The sequence below is a fragment of the Gigantopelta aegis genome, chromosome 11 (assembly GCF_016097555.1).
Source record: "Gigantopelta aegis isolate Gae_Host chromosome 11, Gae_host_genome, whole genome shotgun sequence".
NCBI classification, from domain to species: domain Eukaryota; kingdom Metazoa; phylum Mollusca; class Gastropoda; order Neomphalida; family Peltospiridae; genus Gigantopelta; species Gigantopelta aegis.
Genome location: NC_054709.1, coordinates 24,923,285 through 24,941,789, shown reverse-complemented (window position 1 = coordinate 24,941,789; position 18,505 = coordinate 24,923,285). Strand labels below are relative to the sequence as shown.

The window sequence follows — 18,505 nt, the reverse complement described above, 5'->3', positions numbered from 1 at the left end:
AAGTACAGAAAACATGTTACATTTTAACAGCGTTAAAGACATATTACAAACAAAATTTGATATAGAAAAAATATATTCTTTTTAAAAATTGTAACTATGAATGATTTATTAAACAATGGACTCCTGGCTTGACCTTTTAATTAAAGTATTTATAGTAAATATCAATGAGTGATTTTGTTTTATAAACACAGCTTGCTTGGAAATACAGATACAGTACACATTATATTCCTTTTAGCTAGATTCTTCCATTCTTCTTTCCTTTTCCTTTTAATCCTTACTCGTTTTGCTTTCATTCCTTCTTCTTTTCCTCATTTTCATGTTGAACTCGGAGCATTTAACTTCCCATATTATAGATATTCAACAATATTGTATTATGTTACTATTTCCATTTAATGTATATGTGATGATATTTTGAAATGGCATGGCCATATTGCTCTGGGGACAATAAAAAAAAAGTTTATAGGTTTTAACGTGCACATTCAGAACAATGTGCTTTAGTTGTGTCGTTAAACAAAAACAAACTTAAAGCTACCTGAATCTTATCCATAGTATCGGGAAGTTATCTATGTTGCTGACATTCAATAACATAGTGCTAACAGTCATACAGGCATAGTTACTGTTTTAATGTTAGTTAATAATTACGTTTCGTCTCAAACAGCATGTATTCCCTTGTTTTTTTCAGTCAGTATATATTGTATATTTTCCGTTGAGTTTCAACAGTCTCGAACAGATCCACAGACAACAGTTAGGCAGTGTAGGTTGTACTGTATCAAATGAAATCCCATAGGCAACACTGTTAACAATATATCAACCATCAACTATGACCCATATATATCAGTACTACGACTCCTACCTCAAAGTAGTAATTGAAGAAAATGGTACCTTTCACAACGATATAACCTGATGTGTTTACAACACCCCTAGTTTCGCACAAAATTGTAATACTTTTTACAGGTACCCCATCCATGTTTCAAGCACAAGGGTACTTGACACAGTAGTACTAGATGAAATAAAATTGCATACAGGTTTTCACCCGATAAAACGAATTTGTTTGACAACAAACACTGTCAAATGTATCATTAATGTCAGGACTTATAGTATTAACTGCTCTATCAAAAGTTAGGTGCACCTCGCTTTTTGACCCAGCCGGATGTTATTTAGTTTAGTACTACCTGCAGTTACAGTGGAGCTCAGACAGTACTGGTATCAGTATGTGCGCCTCGCACTTTGACCCAGCCGGATGTTATTTGGTTTAGTACTACCTGCAGTTACAGTGGAGCTCAGACAGTACTGGTATCAGAGTGCCTGGTATTGTCACTAGCCTCGTCAAGGTGATTATAGTCTGAACTGGAACACGAGTCTAGTCGGCCATTTCCTGCTTTGTCATACGTGTCATTACCGTACTCCCCGCCCTGAATGTGACAGTACGGACTGGTAGTAAACGGCGTTGGGTTGGATTGTTCGTTACGAGCACGTAGCACGTTGTAGTCGTCGTCTCCGTGGTTGTCATTGCCGCCTTGTTCTCGCGCCATCTCGTAAACTCCAGTAGGATGGTACTGTGGCCGCGAAATCGGAACATTGACATACGGTGAACTGCAATTAGCATTTTCCTCCGTACCGTGAGGAACAGGTTCACCTGCCAGCTCATAGATAACACTGGTGTTGTGTCTGGGATTCAGCGATCGATTGTTGGCCTGCGATGGATGGAACGCAGAGGCTTCCTCTCCAGAATTACCATTAGGGTCACCCGCGAGTTCGTAATGCTCAGCAAAGTTCTGACGCAGACGCGAAAACGGCGTGTTTGTCTTTGACGTTTTGTCCACACCACGCTCCTTTGCAGAAAGAGAAATGGACTCCTCTGCTAGTTCATGTGGCTCAACAGTGCTGTATTCTGGAAACGAGTGTCCATTATTAGTTTGAGCTGCATTCACGTAATCCATTTGTCCACTACCATCATCTGCCGTTTCTCCTGCTGTTTCGTACGGATCTGGTATCAGTTCCAAATAATCGTTATTCGGCTGTGGATTCACCGGTGGGTGCTTCTCAAACTCGTACTCCGCAGTCGCGTACGTGTAGATTGGCATATCATCGTGGTTGTAGACTGGCATATCATCGTGGCTGTAGACTGGCAAATCATCGTGACTGTAGCCTCCGTTAATCTCACTGTAGTACGGCTGGTCGTATTGGTTGCTGGATGGTTCAAATATTATTTCGTTTGAAATTGATCTCTTCTTATTAAGTTTTGCAGGCAGGTCTTTAAAACAGAGACGTTTTGTCCTGTAACAAAAAAACAAGAAAAATTTACATTTTAGGGGTGAAAAGTTACACATTGAAATAATAATTATTATAAATATGACTAATAAATTAATGAGTACTGTAAACGTGGCGTTTATGGAATATCCATCTTAAAGGGGCTAATTTTAAATGTTGCATAACAAACAAAATATTTATTATTTGTTCTTACACCATCAATTATGTGTATTTGTATATTAAGTTTAAGTTTAATTAAACAACACAGCGTACTTTTTTTTCTGGACTTTTAGATTGATTTTGTGGAATTGACAAACGCTTCAGGCCACCTGGCAAAGGACATGACGTCATTCGAGTGAATACGTGACTAAGCATGCGAGATATGTTCAATAAAAGATGTTTTTATTGCAGGGTCAGAATGGTCTTTATTATTATATACTCTTATAAAAAGTAGGGGAATTTGAAATATTAATTATTAGACTGAACATACATTTTGACCACAGACATCCTAGTGAAGAACGTTCAGGTCTGTTTATCAACACACCGAAACACATCCCATTGTTTGCACATGCATCACACAGTACACGTGCGTGGGGTTTACTGATAAAAAACCCGCCAACTTTCAAATTTACTTCTGACTCTAATCGTCCTTCAAGATCTTTGGTGGTCATAAAACCTACTGTAATACTGAACTACCGGTTGTAATGTTTGCCCAATTAATTCACTATTATCATATAGCCACACCCCACAGCTAATATACCTTACAATTTTGGCAATTGTAAATTCTTATTAGAGTTCCCCTACTTTTTTGAAGAGTATAGTATGATTATATGGGTATGTAATAAAGTACCTTTTGAGGCAAATTAAATGTATATATTTTTATGCTATGATTTGTCGGACGATCGAGTTGGTCAAGTTACTGTGATGCGAGCCTGTTTGTAATAGTGATATGTTTTAACTACCTTCTCATCCACAGCAGACTGCCAATCACAGACAACACAATCAGAATAACTACAACGGTTGAGACAGCAGCAGCGACAACGCCGTCTGAAAAAAAAAAAATCTAATATTCAGATAGGCCTTCGGGCATTTTTTTATGCCTACTATTTTTTGAAGGTGATGTTCAGATCGCTATATACGACTGGTTTTTCTCTTTCTTATAAAACTGATGTACACATGCTAATTTTGGCTTTAGAAAAATACTATTAGCATAACATAATTTCTATTAAATTATATATTTGAGGCATGTTTACACGTAAATATATGATCTCATAAGCGTAAGAGACGGGTGGGGTTCATAGGGTCAGCTCTCCCCCTCCCCCTCATTCTGGAGCAAATATTCGTTTCGCTTAATTCGTTGGGGTTGGAAGGATGTTACCTGCGCCCCTACTGTCCGGTCTTTCGCCCCTTCCGTCTGCAATGTCGCGCCTGGCTTGCTGGATTTTATTTTTTTTAAATTAAATACTTTTAATTATATTGTATATAATAATATATTGTATTTTAATTTTAATTTATATTGTGGTGTGGGTGTTTGAATGAATCTTTTTTTTACTTCGGGTTGATGATGGGGTCGCTATCTGGCAGTAACAGCCCCCTCCTCGCCGACCAAATATATTGTATGAAATGCTTTTAATTTTTATTGGGTGTTTATGTTTTAAAATTGATAGGTTTACAAGCGTGCTCTTTTAATTTGTTTTAATTTATTTTATACGTGTTTTTAACTTTATTGAGAAAGAGGGAAATGGGAACTTAGTGGGGCGGTGCGCTGCTCCTATCCTAGTTGGTGGAACTTGGTAATATACCCTGTTTGCATCCTCTAGTCTTCTAAATTGAGGGGTGCCAGCGTCTGCTGGATGATGTAGCGTTTTGCTTCTTATGCCACCGGAAATATGTTGGGGCGTTTGGGCGTGGGTGGTTTGGGCCGTGGGGTGGGTTTGTCCGGGGGACTGCCTCCCCCCCCCCCCCCCCTCCCCTCCTCGAGGTCTTCCGCGAGTCAGACCACGCTGAAGTTCCCAATACGACTGGCGCTCCTCATCAATCCTCTTTTCTTACTAAGCAAAATCCCTGTGGCGGCTGCTTAGCCTCCCTTAATCAACCTCCTACTAAATAATAATAGGGCTAAAATAAAGAGTTTTTGTACTATTTGTATTTTTGAAATGCTCGTTCTAAATTAGCGACAAAGTTTTAAATTAAATGGATTATATATTTTATATTAATTATTATTTTTGGAATTGCGCAAATAAAAGCTAATTATATAATATCCGTATTCCCCATTGGCTTAATTTCAAAATTGTCCTAAGTAATTTCTGCCCCGGATTGGGCCCCTGGCCCCCAGAGACCGAACCCGGGGTGGACATGCTCGAAGCCTTAGTGGTATAGGAGCATGGAAAAGTCTTCACTCACTCACTCGCTTAATTCGGGCCAGAATCAGCCTGTACCCCAACACAAATGTATTTCATCGAGTTTGGTTGGTTGGTTGGTATGGTATGTCCAATTCTGGAATAGTAGTGAATCCCAGTATGGTTTCCAAGACCCAATCACTCTACTGTGCCCAGTGTGAAGACATAAGCCAGTGTTCCACAATTTATATATATATATATATATATATATATATATATATATATATATATATATATATGTGTGTGTTAAAGGGGCTGGTATGTGCTGTCCTGTCTGTGGAAAAGCTATAAAATAGACCTTACTACGTATTGCTGTGTGTATGCGTTTGAGTACTAGTATGACGAGAGAGAGAGAGAGAGAGAGAGAGAGAGAGAGAGAGAGAGAGAGAGAGAGAGAGAGAGAGAGAGAGAGAGAGGCAGGCAGAGGCATGGGATATGAAACCAGCCGTCGCCAGCCATAAAGATTAAAGTAAAGTTTGTTTTGTTTAACGACACCACTTGAGCACATTGATTTATCAACCATCGGCTATTGGATGTCAAACATTTGATAATTTTTACATATAGTCTTAGAGAGGAAACCCTCTACATTTTTTTCCATTAGTAGCAAGGGATCTTTTATATTCACCATCCCACAGACAGGACAGCACATACCACGGTCTTTGATATACCAGTCGTGGTACACTAGCTGGAACGAGAAATAGCCCATAAGGATTAACTGTCCTGACATCGATGTCGGTCTGGTGTTGACGACTCTTACCCGATGGGGTGAGGGGTGGGGGGAGACGTAGCTCTGTGGTACAGCGCTCGCCTGAGGCGCGATCGATCTAGGATCGATTCCCGTCGGTGGGCCCATTGGGCTATTTCTCGTTCCAGCCAGTGCTCCACACCTGGTGTAACAAAGGCCGTGGTATGTACTACCCTGTCTGTGGGATGGTGCATATAAAGGATCCCTTACTGCTAATCAAAAAGAGTAGCCCATGAAGTGGCGACAGCGGGTTTTCTCTCTCAGTGTCTGTATGGTCCTTAATGATATGTCTGACGCCATATAACCGTAAATAAAATGTGTTGAATGCGTCGTTAAATAAAACATTTCCTTCCTTCCTTACCCGATGTGCTAGGTTCTTGTTGGGTGTCCGTGGAGTTGGAGGTGTCTTCGTGTGTTGTCACGTCGTGGTGTGTTGTGCTTCCCTGTCCTCTACTGGGTGTAGCCGGTACAGTCGTTGTCTCCAAACCACCTAATGTAAAATTATACAAAAGTATTATTGTGATTACTCATTGAAAATGACTTAAAGTGACATACCTACTTTTTAAACACTATGACGTAGGATCTGCGTCTTTAAGTAAGGTATCTGATACCAAACATAAGCAGGGGCGATGACTAGGATGAATGTCACTATTTGGCAGGGGCGGTGACTAGGATGAGTGCCACTATTTGGCAGGGGCGATGACCAGGATGAGTGTCACTATTTGGCAGGGGCGATGACTAGAATGAATGTCACTATTTGGCAGGGGCGGTGACTAGGATGAGTGTCACTATTTGGCAGGGGCGATGACCAGGATGAGTGTCACTATTTGGCAGGGCCGATGACTAGGATGAGTGTCACTATTTGGCAGGGGCGGTGACTAGGATGAGTGTCACTATTTGGCAGGGGCGATGACCAGGATGAGTGTCACTTTTTGGCATGGGCGGTGACCAGGATGAGTGTCACTATTTGGCAGGGGCGATGACTAGGATGAGTGTCACTATTTTGCAGGGGCGATGACTAGGATGAGTGTCACTATTTGGCAGGGGCCATGACTAGGATGAGTGTCACTATTTGGCAGGGGCGATGACTAGGATGAGTGTCACTATTTGGCAGGGGCGATGATTAGGATGAGTGTCACTATTTGGCAGGGGCGGTGACTAGGATGAGTGTCACTATTTGGCAGGGGCGGTGACCAGGATGAGTGTCACTATTTGGCAGGGATGATGACCAGAATGAGTGTCACTATTTGGCAGTGGCGGTGACTAGGATGAGTGTCACTATTTGGCAGGGGCGGTGACTAGGATGAGTGTCACTATATGGCAAGGGCGATGACTCGGATGAGTGTCACTATTTGGCAGAGGCGATGACTAGGATCGTTGGCAGGGGCGGTGACTAGGATGAGTGTCACTATTTGGCAGGGGCGATGACTAGGATCGTTGGCAGGGGCGGTGACTAGGATGAGTGTCACTATTTGGCAGGGGCGGTGACTAGGATCGTTGGCAGGGGCGGTGACTAGGATCGTTGACAGGGGAAGTAACTAGGATCGTGCGACTTTTAGGACCTGTCAGTCTAGTAGCCTAATGTCACTTTCCACTTTCAGTACAACTTTTATTATCGCCATTTTATCTTCAACGGAAACCCGCTACACTTTTCTTTGTTCAACCCATCCCGATTCATATTTACAGAGATACGATGCTACAGTTAAAATGCGGTTTGCTTAACGACACTACTAGAGCATATCATAGGCTAATTGGATGTTAAACATTTGATACATAGTCTTAAGTGGAAACCTGCTATATTTGTTTCATTAGCAGCAAGGGAACTTTAATATTTATTTTTCCCACAGACTGAACAACACATATCACTAACATTTGAGATGCAAGCGAAATCATTTACAATATTTAGAGAGAGAGAGAAAAAACCCCTCCTTTATAGCCAACTGTTTAAACAGAATTACCTCCATTTCCTTCCTTTTCCCAAACAATTTCTAAATTGAATATACGCATTAAAAGCTGTATCCTAACCGGATGCGAACGATGCGAGCGATTATTTTTGAAATCATAGATTTCAATTGCCGCAATTTAACCACACGCGTCCTGGAAGTATTAGGTTTTATTACCCATATTGGCAAATCCATTTCTTCTCCTAGATACGTTTTGACGTCATAAACAGTGCTTCTCTCTAGGCGGTTGTGTATTAGAATCGTATTCATGGTGGAGGTCATGTCAACAACCAACTTATGTCATCAGCGGTACGTCACAGCTATGACGCAACGCTGTCTCTTGTTCTAAACTTGCAAACTTATTTTCAACAACAGTATCGGTCGAATGATAAATATTTAAAATGGGGAATAAATAGAATACCCAACTCTCTACTCGGCAATACCGTTTAATCTTGCACTCGTGAACTGATGTTATCATTCCCTCGTCAAAGGCTCTGGAAGGACAACATCAGTTCACCCGTACAAGATAAACGGTATTGCCTGGTAGCTCGTTGAGTATACTTTTTTTTTTTTGCAGAATATATATCTATATCTATATCGATATATATATATATATATAATGTTAATATCAACTATTAGACTGAACATACATTTTGACCACATACATCCTAGTATAGAACGTTCAGGTCTGTTTGTCAACACACCGAAACATATTCCATAGTTTGCACGTGTATCACGCAGTTGTCCCGTACACGTGCGTGGAGTGTCATTCTCGATTTCGACAATTTCCAGGAAGGTCGATTAATCACTGTGGAACATTATTTCTGTCAATCTTTTTCATTCTGTTGATCATACAGTTGTTATTGTTTTGTGTTTAGTAATTTTTATTGTTTGAATTTGCGATTTACTGATAACAAAACGTGAATTTTCAAATTTCACTTCTGACCCCAATTGTCCTTCAAGATCTTTGGTAATACTGTAATACTGTACTACCGTTTGTAATGTTTGCCCAATTAATTAACAATTATCATATAACCATTCCTCACAGCTAATATACCTTACAGTTTTGTCACTTGTAAATTCTTATTAGAGTTCCCCTACTTTTTTGAAGACTATATATACCTGTAGTACAAATGACTTTGTTCTTATCATCGCAGGGAGACACGTAAAACTGTATAGATCCGTTTGGCAGCTTCTCGGCCGATACGCATCCTCTGGAGGAATTAGTATAGATGGAAATCTCTCCAGCACCTGCAATCGATAGACTTAGTTTTCAAAGGTAAATCAAAGGTAAACAGAACGATATGGGCACAATAATAACTCGTATAATAATACCTCTTATAAAACGAGTAGCCGAATGGGGTTGGGGTGCACTAACGCCGTTATTCTAAGTTATAATGGCTTTTTTCTTCTTTTGGATACATCTCAATAAGATAATTTATACCACTAAGTTGGGTTTCTGTGTTTTGTTTCTTTGGCATACAGGACTGTGTCTAGCCTAAAGTAAGTGGGATGACAGTGTGTGTGTGTGTGTGTGTGTGTGTGTGTGTGTGTGTGTGTGTGTGTGTGTGTATACTAATATATATATATTAAGTTTGTTTTGTTTAACGACACCACTAGAGCACATTGATTTATTAATCATGTCAAACATATGGTAATTTTGACAGTCACTGAGAGGAAACCCGCTACATTTTTCCATTAGTAGCAAGGGATCTGTTATATGCACCATCCCACAGACAGGATAGCTCATACCACGGCTTTTGATATATCAGTCATGGTGCACTGGCTGGAACGAGAAATAGCCCAATGGGCCCACCGACGGGGATCGATCCTAGACCGACCGCGCATCAGGCGTGCACTTTACCACTGGGCTACTTCCCGACTCTAATTGTTTTCAAATACAAGTGAAATGTTTTGTGGTTAGGGCTTATCAAGACTTGATCTAGGACACAACAAGAGACAGTTTAAGATTTCTCTACTTGAAACGTCCGTGAAACGTTAACTCGAGTAACCTCCAGCCCTACACATTATTGATATTGATCAATATCACTGAGGGGTAGGGCCAATCTAATTAAAATTAGCTCCACTGGTTAATTACTATTACCTGTGGTTCAGACATCACCCCGTTGGAGCTCATATCCAGTTGACCTTTTATTCGACCAATCAAAACCTTACTTGCAAAATCATGCCAGTGATTTGAAAAGAATTTGAAAACATTCGGGATTGTGCCGAGGGTATACGAAATGATTCGGGTGAATTACGAAGTATGCCGGAAACTAATTTCAATATAAAATTTTATATAAAATTCGTTTCAAGACGGAAAAAAAAAAAACGTGATGGTATAGCCATAAAATCTGTTTATACTAGTATACAATCCAGAGTTTATTACTGCACTTTTCACCCTTTTTTTTAAATTTTGAAATAGACCAACAAGTTCGCTTATTGCATAAACAGTCTCGCCCGATATTTTTTAGAATGTATATGCTCCCGAATAACGCTATAAAAGGCGAAGTCTAACTGGTCGATATTTAAATTATTTATAGATGAAATGTCACCTTGACATGGGAGTCCACATACTGCTGTTAGATCTACTAGGAGATCAGAAGAGCTAATTTTAATCAGATTGGGGGTAGGGCTGGAGGTGATTCGGGCTAGTGAAACGTGTGAGAGGCGCGTATCTAGCGAACTTGTGGCATATACAGAGAATAATATACGAGTGGCCGTTAGATACCATTTATCTCACAACGAGTTGTTTCAAAATGTATACGTTTTCAAACAGCGAGTTGTGAGATGAATGTTATCTAACGGACACGAATCGTGTAGTTTCCATTGGTTCATTGGCATTGGTGACCTGGTCATCACCTAGGAGCAGCCAGTCGTATGTCTTGAAATTGTTAACACACGTACATGTGTAAACAACCATGAGTAACCAAAAATAACACATGGTGTTCTCACCAACGGGTGTGCAAGAAACGCAATTAACAAAAAGTTATTTATTTTTGAGCCGATTGCTTTCGAAATTATCTTTAAAAATATACATTAGAATAAAATATTCCTGTTTCTTTTGTTCTGCAGTATATTTATTTGGAATCAGTGTTACACTTACGATCCGCCCAACCGAGATAGGAGTAACGTTTCAGTCCAATCCAGTACTGGACATCATTCCAAACAGTTCTGTAGATTGTATTGATATTTGAGATGTCCAGTTTTACCAACGAACAATTATGGCTTGACGTAAACCAGTCGTCGTTTCCGTTGTCGTAAAAACACAAACCATTGCTACAACGTCTGTAACCAATATCACTACTGCACGAACTTGAACCTGAAAAATGTTAAGAAGTAATTCATTAATAAGTATTCTTATAAAGAAAGGAATAAAGAGTCCAGGGATTGGTTTGCAAGAGTCCTTGAAAAAGACCTTTCAAGAATGGCGAACATAATATACAAAATACGAATATGGTCTCACAAATGCATTCACAATATTAATATATTAGTTCGGTTCACATTATATTGTGGATATATTGTGAAAGATTGACATCAAGTGCCACTGTCGTTACATCATTATTAAACGTGTTCTAGGGAACAAGACAGAAATCGTAAATATACATGGAAATGTCTGGTAATTAACTATGTAGCTGGAATCATATTGACGTGGCTCTCAAAACTAATTTATTCATGTCATGATCTCGGTAATTATCATCCATTAAAGGCTTTTGTAGGAGATATCGCTGGCACTATAATTTGCGATATCTCCTGTGATATTCTCCTAGGAGATGTCGCTTCTTTTTGTTACGTCACTGTGTATGTTTCAGTGATAAACCTATCATTAGTGACGTCACGACACTCGTTCTGCCAGTTAATGAGTCTACCGCTGCCAAATATAGTGACATTCAACCCACATTACTGACATTGTTTACACTTGTCGCAAATGAAGAGAATGATAATGGATGATAAAAAGAATACCCCCCCCCCCCCCCCCCCCCCCCCCCGTTGATAAAAGTATAAAAAATTTATCGGCAAGCCTCGAATTTTATACTTTTATCAAGTCGTGCTGTTAAATAGAGGATACTCCCCGGATGTCTTATGATATCATAATTTATCAGCACGAGTTGATAAAAGTATTTTTATACTTTTATCAACAAGTGCTGATAAATTATGATATCACGAGACACAAGGGAGGTATTCTTTTTATCATCCATTATCATCCTTTTCATTTGCGACAGTTGTAAAACAATGTCAGTAATGTGCGCTGAAACAAACACAGTGACGTAACAAAACATTGTCTTGCGATTAAAATTTGACCAATCAAATTATAGTGCCAGCGATATCTCCTACAAAAGCCTTTAATGGATGATAAATAATTATAATATCACAAGACACTCGGGGAGTATCTTCTATATTCCCAATAGATTCAGAATATGTAAAAACAAATTCTATTATCAGGTTTAGCAGCCAATTCATGTGGTGCCTAATTAATTTCCAGATGTATGATTAGATACTGACGTCAAAAAGAAACTTTACATACATACAATTTTAATAATTTGATAAATATTGTTGTTAATCGAAAAGAACCAATTTAGAAACCGCGTTACAAATAGTTTACATGTATCACAAAGTGCATTGTGACGTTTAGATGTTGAACTTCATGATACTTCCATATTCCACCATACCATATGTTGGTTTTCTATAACATAATTTCAAGCACTGTAAAATTTCTTTTGGACATCAAAACATTATCGTGATATTGTTCAGCTTACAGCTGCAGATCATTCCCTTTTCCTGGTTGCAGTCCTCTGTTTTCACGCTTAACTGAGCTTTGGAATGGATATACCCGCAAACAGCGTCTTCTTTGAATTTCCATTTAATTAAACTGAAGGTATCTTGAAGTAATTCTGAAAATATGACACTGTACATAATTATAACTGTTGGAAGGAAGAATGTTTTAAATTTAAAGAGATGCTACATATAGAGATAACAACATGCGTAACACTTGTCATTAAAGTTTGTTTGTTTACCGACACCACTAGAACACACGGACTTGTAATTAAATTGCATAAGCTAACACGTATTTAAAATGTGTAAAATAATATTGTCAATGGCATGAATAAACTACTGTTTTAAACCACACTCAGAGCCGGCACGTCATGTATATCGCGTGTGTTCACTAAAACAAGTGTTATATAGTACATGTATAATATGTAGAACAATATATTTTAAGGGACGTGACGTAGCCCAGTGGTAAAGCGCTCGCTTGATGCGCGGTCGGTTTGGGATCGATCCCCGTCGGTGGCCTCATTGGGATAATATCTCGTTCCAGCCAGTGCACCACGACTGGTATATCAAAAGCCGTGATGTGTGCTTTCCTGTCTGTGGGAGGGTGCATATAAAAGATATCTTGCTGCTAATCGAAAATAGTAGCCAATGAATTGGCGACAGCGAGTTTCCTCTCTCTATATCTGTGTGGTCCTTAACCATATGTCCGACGCCATATAACCGTAAATGAAATGTGTTGAGTGCGTCGTTAAATAAAACATGTCCTTCCTTCCTGATATACATAACGTACTGGCGTGGTATATGCTCATCCCATACGATGATCCACAAAGTTCATTGGAGTTTCCCAGACATGGGTCTTCATATTCAGTTTTAGGTGTAGTAGAACGAGGTGCGGTTCTGAAGCAGAAACACTTTGATCCCTGGAAGACAAAATATAACATAGATTTACTTTATACAAACCATTTTAAAGGGACGTTCCTGAGTTTGCTGCAATTTTAAAGATGTTATCGACCAACAAAGACTTTTTAACGATTGTAATTACATATCAAATATATTTTTCTGCATAAAATATTAATGGCCGTATATTAAACGTGTTTCTGATCGTTCTAATATTTGTACTAGGTTAAATTTCATTTTATTTCTTAAAATATATATTTTTTTGTACGTACGAAATTATTTGAAGACAAAATCCAGTTTGGGCTTCTTACAAATACTAAGACGACCAGAAACACATTGAATATACAGACACTGATATTCTAAACAAGAAAATATATTTAATGTGTAAGTTTAATCGTAGAAATATTGTATTAGTCGGAAACATCTTACAATGCAGCAAACTCAGGAATGTCCCTTTAATAGAGCATTTTAGGACGGACTACTTTTTATGTGTTTCATGCGCTCGCTCATCCTCTCACCCACTCACCAACACATTTTGATCCCTGGAAGACAAAACAAAACATAAGATTTAGTTTATACAAAACATTTTAATAGAACATTTTAGAACAGACTACTGATTATGTGTTTCATGAACTGGCTCACGCTCTCATCCACCAAACATACGGCTATCTTACTGGAATAGGAACAAAAACAACAGTTGGTTAACGACATCACAGGCAACAGGACATTATCAACTACAGTTACAGATCTGACGTCTAGCACGTGTTAATATTCTCACAGTTAAATAGTGAGAGAAAACAAGGTTTTAGGACCGATTTTATAATTTTTGTTTCCTATTGGTGTGTGTGTGTGGGGGGGGGGGGGGGGGGGTGCAATGACATGTGGCTGAAGCTAATAAACGTTCCTGAAGGGATTTCTCGTATTCTCCAATGTAAAAAACGAAAAGAAAAATTAATATATATATATAAATATGTTTCTAAAAATGTATATATATATATATTCGATTCTGTCATTTACAGGACTACAGGCATGAATATGATTATGGTTTTGCTATTTTCATTTTGAACCTACCTGTAATCCAACGAATTTCGTTTTACATTTGATGTAGCACATGACAGCTTCATTCTCGTCGAGTATGACTGTCTTCTCTCGCTCTGTGCCAGTCATATTATGATGGCCAACATACTCGAACAATGCAGTGGAGTCGTCTGCGAAAATAAATTACCTCCCTTACATTTGCAAATGTTTTATTTAAGGACGCCGGTCTCGGTGGTGTCGCGATTAAGCTGGTAGGTACATAGCTATTCAATGGATAGGTGTAAGACTACTACACCTTTTTCTCTCTCACTAACCACTGACCACTAACTCACTGTCCTGGACAGACACCCCATATAGTTGAGGTGTGTGCCCATGACAGCGTGCTTGAACCTAAACTGGATATAAGCACAAAAATAAGTTGAAATGAAAATTAAATATTTAACGACGCACATTAATTACGGTAATATGGCGTCGGAAAATAAAATTTGGCCTTGATTAACGAAACCATCGGCTATTGAATGTCAAACATTTCACAATTCTGATATATAGTCGTGTTTAACGAAACCATCGGTTATTGAATGTCAAATATTTCACTATTCTGATATATAGTCGTGATTAACGAAATCATCGGTTACTGAATGTCAAACATTTCACAATTCTGATATATAGTCGTGTTTAACGACACCACTAGAGCACTTTGATTAATTAATCATCGGCTACTGGATGTAAAAAAAACAATTTCGTTCTGACTCGTAGTCTTCAAAGAAAAGCTTCTACATCGTTTCTATTATCAGCAAGGCATCTTTCCATAGACACTTCCCTGTGGGCAGGACATAGGTAACGGATAGGTACGCCTTGCCTGTCATACACACATCTAAATATTATTAATATTAGTATCTAAATAGTATTCCCATCTCACCCCATTCTTGTTGTCACTTTGGGAATTATACCTTTTATATGTTTCGGTATAATTGTCAACTTTACTTAGGAAGAATTGAAGTGCTCTACAGTTTGCCATATAATTCTTGAATGATGCCCTCTGGTGCTAGAGCAAATTCTCAAATTCGGACAAAAACGATAAGAGATATTGAGGCAAAATGTGCCAACCTGAGGTCTTTTTAACATGTATTTCCATCATTCTACCCTCAACATTAGTTGAAATTAATTTTAAAATGTGTAGTGATTCGTTTACAAGCCTATATAGCTGTTTGGTAGTAATGCTAACAAGAAAAAAAGAAGTTGTTATCCAGATTTGAGAATCTTAGTTTTATTCGGACAAAACCTAGCAAAATCCCTGCAAAAATTGGAGCTCGTACGCCTATGCAGTTCAGCAACACTCAGCTATTACGATTTAAAATAGATTAAAAGGTACTAGGTTAAATTCAGTAATGTATATATAACACAGATTAGGTTAAAATGAAAACCCAGTAAATATTTTTTATATCTACCTGTCCATTTCCACGGGGAGTACATGACCTTGGCCCCGATCCAGTGCTTCCCAGACCCCGAGGTGAGGACCGAGTCGAGGTCAACAGAGTTGAACAGTTTCTGACCTTTGCCTTGACATGCTGTGTGACCTTCACCCCATGTCATCTCTTCCAGTACCACGTGGCCATCTTAAATTGAAGTACATTTGTTTTTAGCTGTATGTATTGGAAAGAGAAAGAATCAATATTTCGTTAACGATACCACAAAACATTTCAAACTAAAGAACACGGCGGAGCAGGGGAGGCTGGGGGTAGGGGTGGGGGCCCCCAACTAATTCTGAATCAAAAATATTATTGATAGTACATCTTAAGACAGAGATGGATTTTACTTGCATTTCAAGACATCTAGATTTCACAATTTTACGGGGCAGTATACCCCCCGAACCCTCTAGAAACTTTGCTTTGCGCCCTCGATCTCATTCAGCCCCCCCCCCCCCCCAATCTCTACTTGTTTCCGTTGTGCCTGCTAAAGTCACATATCTGACGTATAGCATGACATTATTTCCACACAGTTAAGTGGCGAGAGGAAACGTGGTTCCGCCGCCAACGCTCGTCCTACGGAAGAGAAGGAAAAGTAAAGTTTGTTTTATTTAACGACGCCACTAGAGCACATTGATTTTTTATCTAATCATCGGCTATTGGACGTCAAACATATGGTAATTTTGACACTGTTTTGAAGAGGAAACCCGCGGTCGCCACATAGGCTACTCTTTTTTCGACAGGCAGCAAGGGATCTTTTATTTGCGCTTCCCACACGGAAGAGAAGGAATGCATCTTTATATGCAGGGACGGGATATAGCTAAGTCGATTGAGTGCTCACTTGCGTCGCAGGATCGAACCACCTCGGTGGATACATTCAGCTGATTTTTTTTTCGTTCCATCCAGTGCACCACAACTGAACAAATTCCGTGGTATGTGCTTTCCTGTCCGTGAGAAAGTGCATATAAAAGATCCCTTGCTACATTAGGAAAAATGTAGCGGGATTCCTCTGATGACTACGAGGCAGAATTAACACGTTTAACATCCAATAGCCGATGATTAATTAATCAATGTGCTCCAGTGGTGTCGTTAAACAAAAAAAAACTTCTTTATATGCACTTTCCCACAAGCAGGATAACACATGCCACAACCTTTGATATACGAGTCATGGGACATTGAACCTTTATATGCATAGATATGTAGGTAAGTAGGTAGGTTGGCAAGTACATGTAAGTAGTTAGGTAAGTAGGTAGACAAGTAGGTAGGTGTGTAGGTAGATATATAGATAGAGACAGAATGATAGATGGACAGACGTATGGATAAATAAATGAAGAATAGATGGATGGATAAATAAAGGATGGATAGATGGATGAATAACTAAAGGATGGATAGATGGATAGATATATATAGAGGAAAATTAAAAGAGAAGGAATGCATATTTATGAATAGATATATAGAAGAAAATTAAAATATACATAGATACTATGACACTTGTCCAGTGTGAAATATGACTGAAATATTAAAGTGAAATATGAGATTGTTGACTTATAAAAATATATAATGATGGCAATATTCAATATATTTAATTGCATTAATCACTCAGTTTTGACAGGTTTAAAATAGGGGCCACAGTAACCATGGTTCTAGAAAATTAAAGTTAAAATTGGTTTTGTTTAACGATACCACTAGAGCACGTTGATTTGTTAATCATCGCTATTGAATATCAACCATTTCGCAACTTATAGTCATATTTAGACATATAATCTTAGAGAGGAAACCCGCTGCATTTTTCATTAGTGAAGGCACTTTCGAGTATATACCGTATATACTGTCATTGGTTTCGAATCGTTTCTAATCAATGTCTAATGTGCGTATTAGATCGAGTGTCCTCTAGCCGTATTGTTTATATGTCAGAATACGGATACGTGTATAATGTTTGTTTAAGTTTATTTTGATTAACGACACCGCTAGAGAACACTGATTTTATTCATCATCGGCTACTGGATGTCAAACATTGAATACTTTGGACTATGAATCTTCAGAGAAAACCCGTTATATTTTTCCATTAGTGATGGCCGTAGGTAACGCGGGGAGGGGGGGGGGGGGGGGGGGGGGCGAGAAAATCCGGGTAAATTTTAAAATAAAACTAAATGCTCTTCTTAACTGTTTAACAAGTTTTAGACTATTAACTACTCAGTTGCCACCCCCACCCCAAACAAAAAATCCTAGCAACGTCTCTGTTAGTAGTAAGGGATCTTTTTAAAGGGACATACCCTAATTTTTAAACACTACGGCATATTTTTCACCTAGACCCTAGTTTCAACCCGTGACAATGGACACTAAGTTTGGTTAATTTACAAACCTGTAACAAATTTGGATACAACAGAGTGAAACAAGAGTCTGTGACGTTGAAATACCCTTAAAAATAGACTAAAACGCGACTACATAACCGTTACTTCTCAGACACACGTGCGTTTTCTAAACTATGAAAAATGCAGTTTGTGGTATTAGGAACACCAGGATGACCAGAAACACTTCGATTGTACGGAAATGAATAATCTAAACAATAAAATATAAGTAGCGTTTGATTTCAGTGATCATAAATGGCTCTAATAGTGAAAAATATGCTGTAGTGTTTTAAAACTAGGGTCTGTCCCTTTAAAGCTGTAATAAGACATCCTTGACAAAACTATCAGAATCAGGCAGAGCGTCCGGTTTCAGGTATTTTTAATCAGGTTTCTTCTTGTACCATTTATAGTAGTCATTCACACACTAATGTACGTAAGCCACCAACCGAAACCAGCGACCAGGAAGCGAAGACGCCAGAGACGGAAGAAGGGGACGAGCACGGAAGAAACGGCACAGGGGGGACCAAAGCCGATGGCTACTCCACCGGTAGAGGTTCCTTCGCCGCCGTTGACGCCGAAGACGCCGTCACCGCCGCACCGCAGACCGACGAGACCACATCGGATAGAAGTGGACCCGTCGGCCAGC

At 39.0% G+C, this 18,505-nt stretch overlaps 1 protein-coding gene across 2 annotated transcripts in view; it reads right to left on the bottom strand.

Moving 5' to 3' along the window:
• Nucleotides 1-150: 150 nt before the first annotated feature.
• Nucleotides 151-18,505, bottom strand: part of LOC121385587 — a 32,809-nt gene continuing 14,454 nt past the window's right edge. For both annotated transcript variants that reach the window (XM_041516325.1, XM_041516326.1), the window contains 9 exons: nucleotides 15,494-15,661; nucleotides 14,079-14,215; nucleotides 12,901-13,030; nucleotides 12,095-12,229; nucleotides 10,444-10,659; nucleotides 8,460-8,588; nucleotides 5,756-5,884; nucleotides 3,213-3,297; nucleotides 151-2,277 (listed from right to left, as the gene is read on the bottom strand). In XM_041516325.1, coding sequence (XP_041372259.1) covers nucleotides 1,281-2,277; nucleotides 3,213-3,297; nucleotides 5,756-5,884; nucleotides 8,460-8,588; nucleotides 10,444-10,659; nucleotides 12,095-12,229; nucleotides 12,901-13,030; nucleotides 14,079-14,215; nucleotides 15,494-15,661 — 2,126 coding nt within the window. In that variant the 3' untranslated portion in view covers nucleotides 151-1,280. The remainder of the gene's footprint in view (nucleotides 2,278-3,212; nucleotides 3,298-5,755; nucleotides 5,885-8,459; nucleotides 8,589-10,443; nucleotides 10,660-12,094; nucleotides 12,230-12,900; nucleotides 13,031-14,078; nucleotides 14,216-15,493; nucleotides 15,662-18,505) is intronic.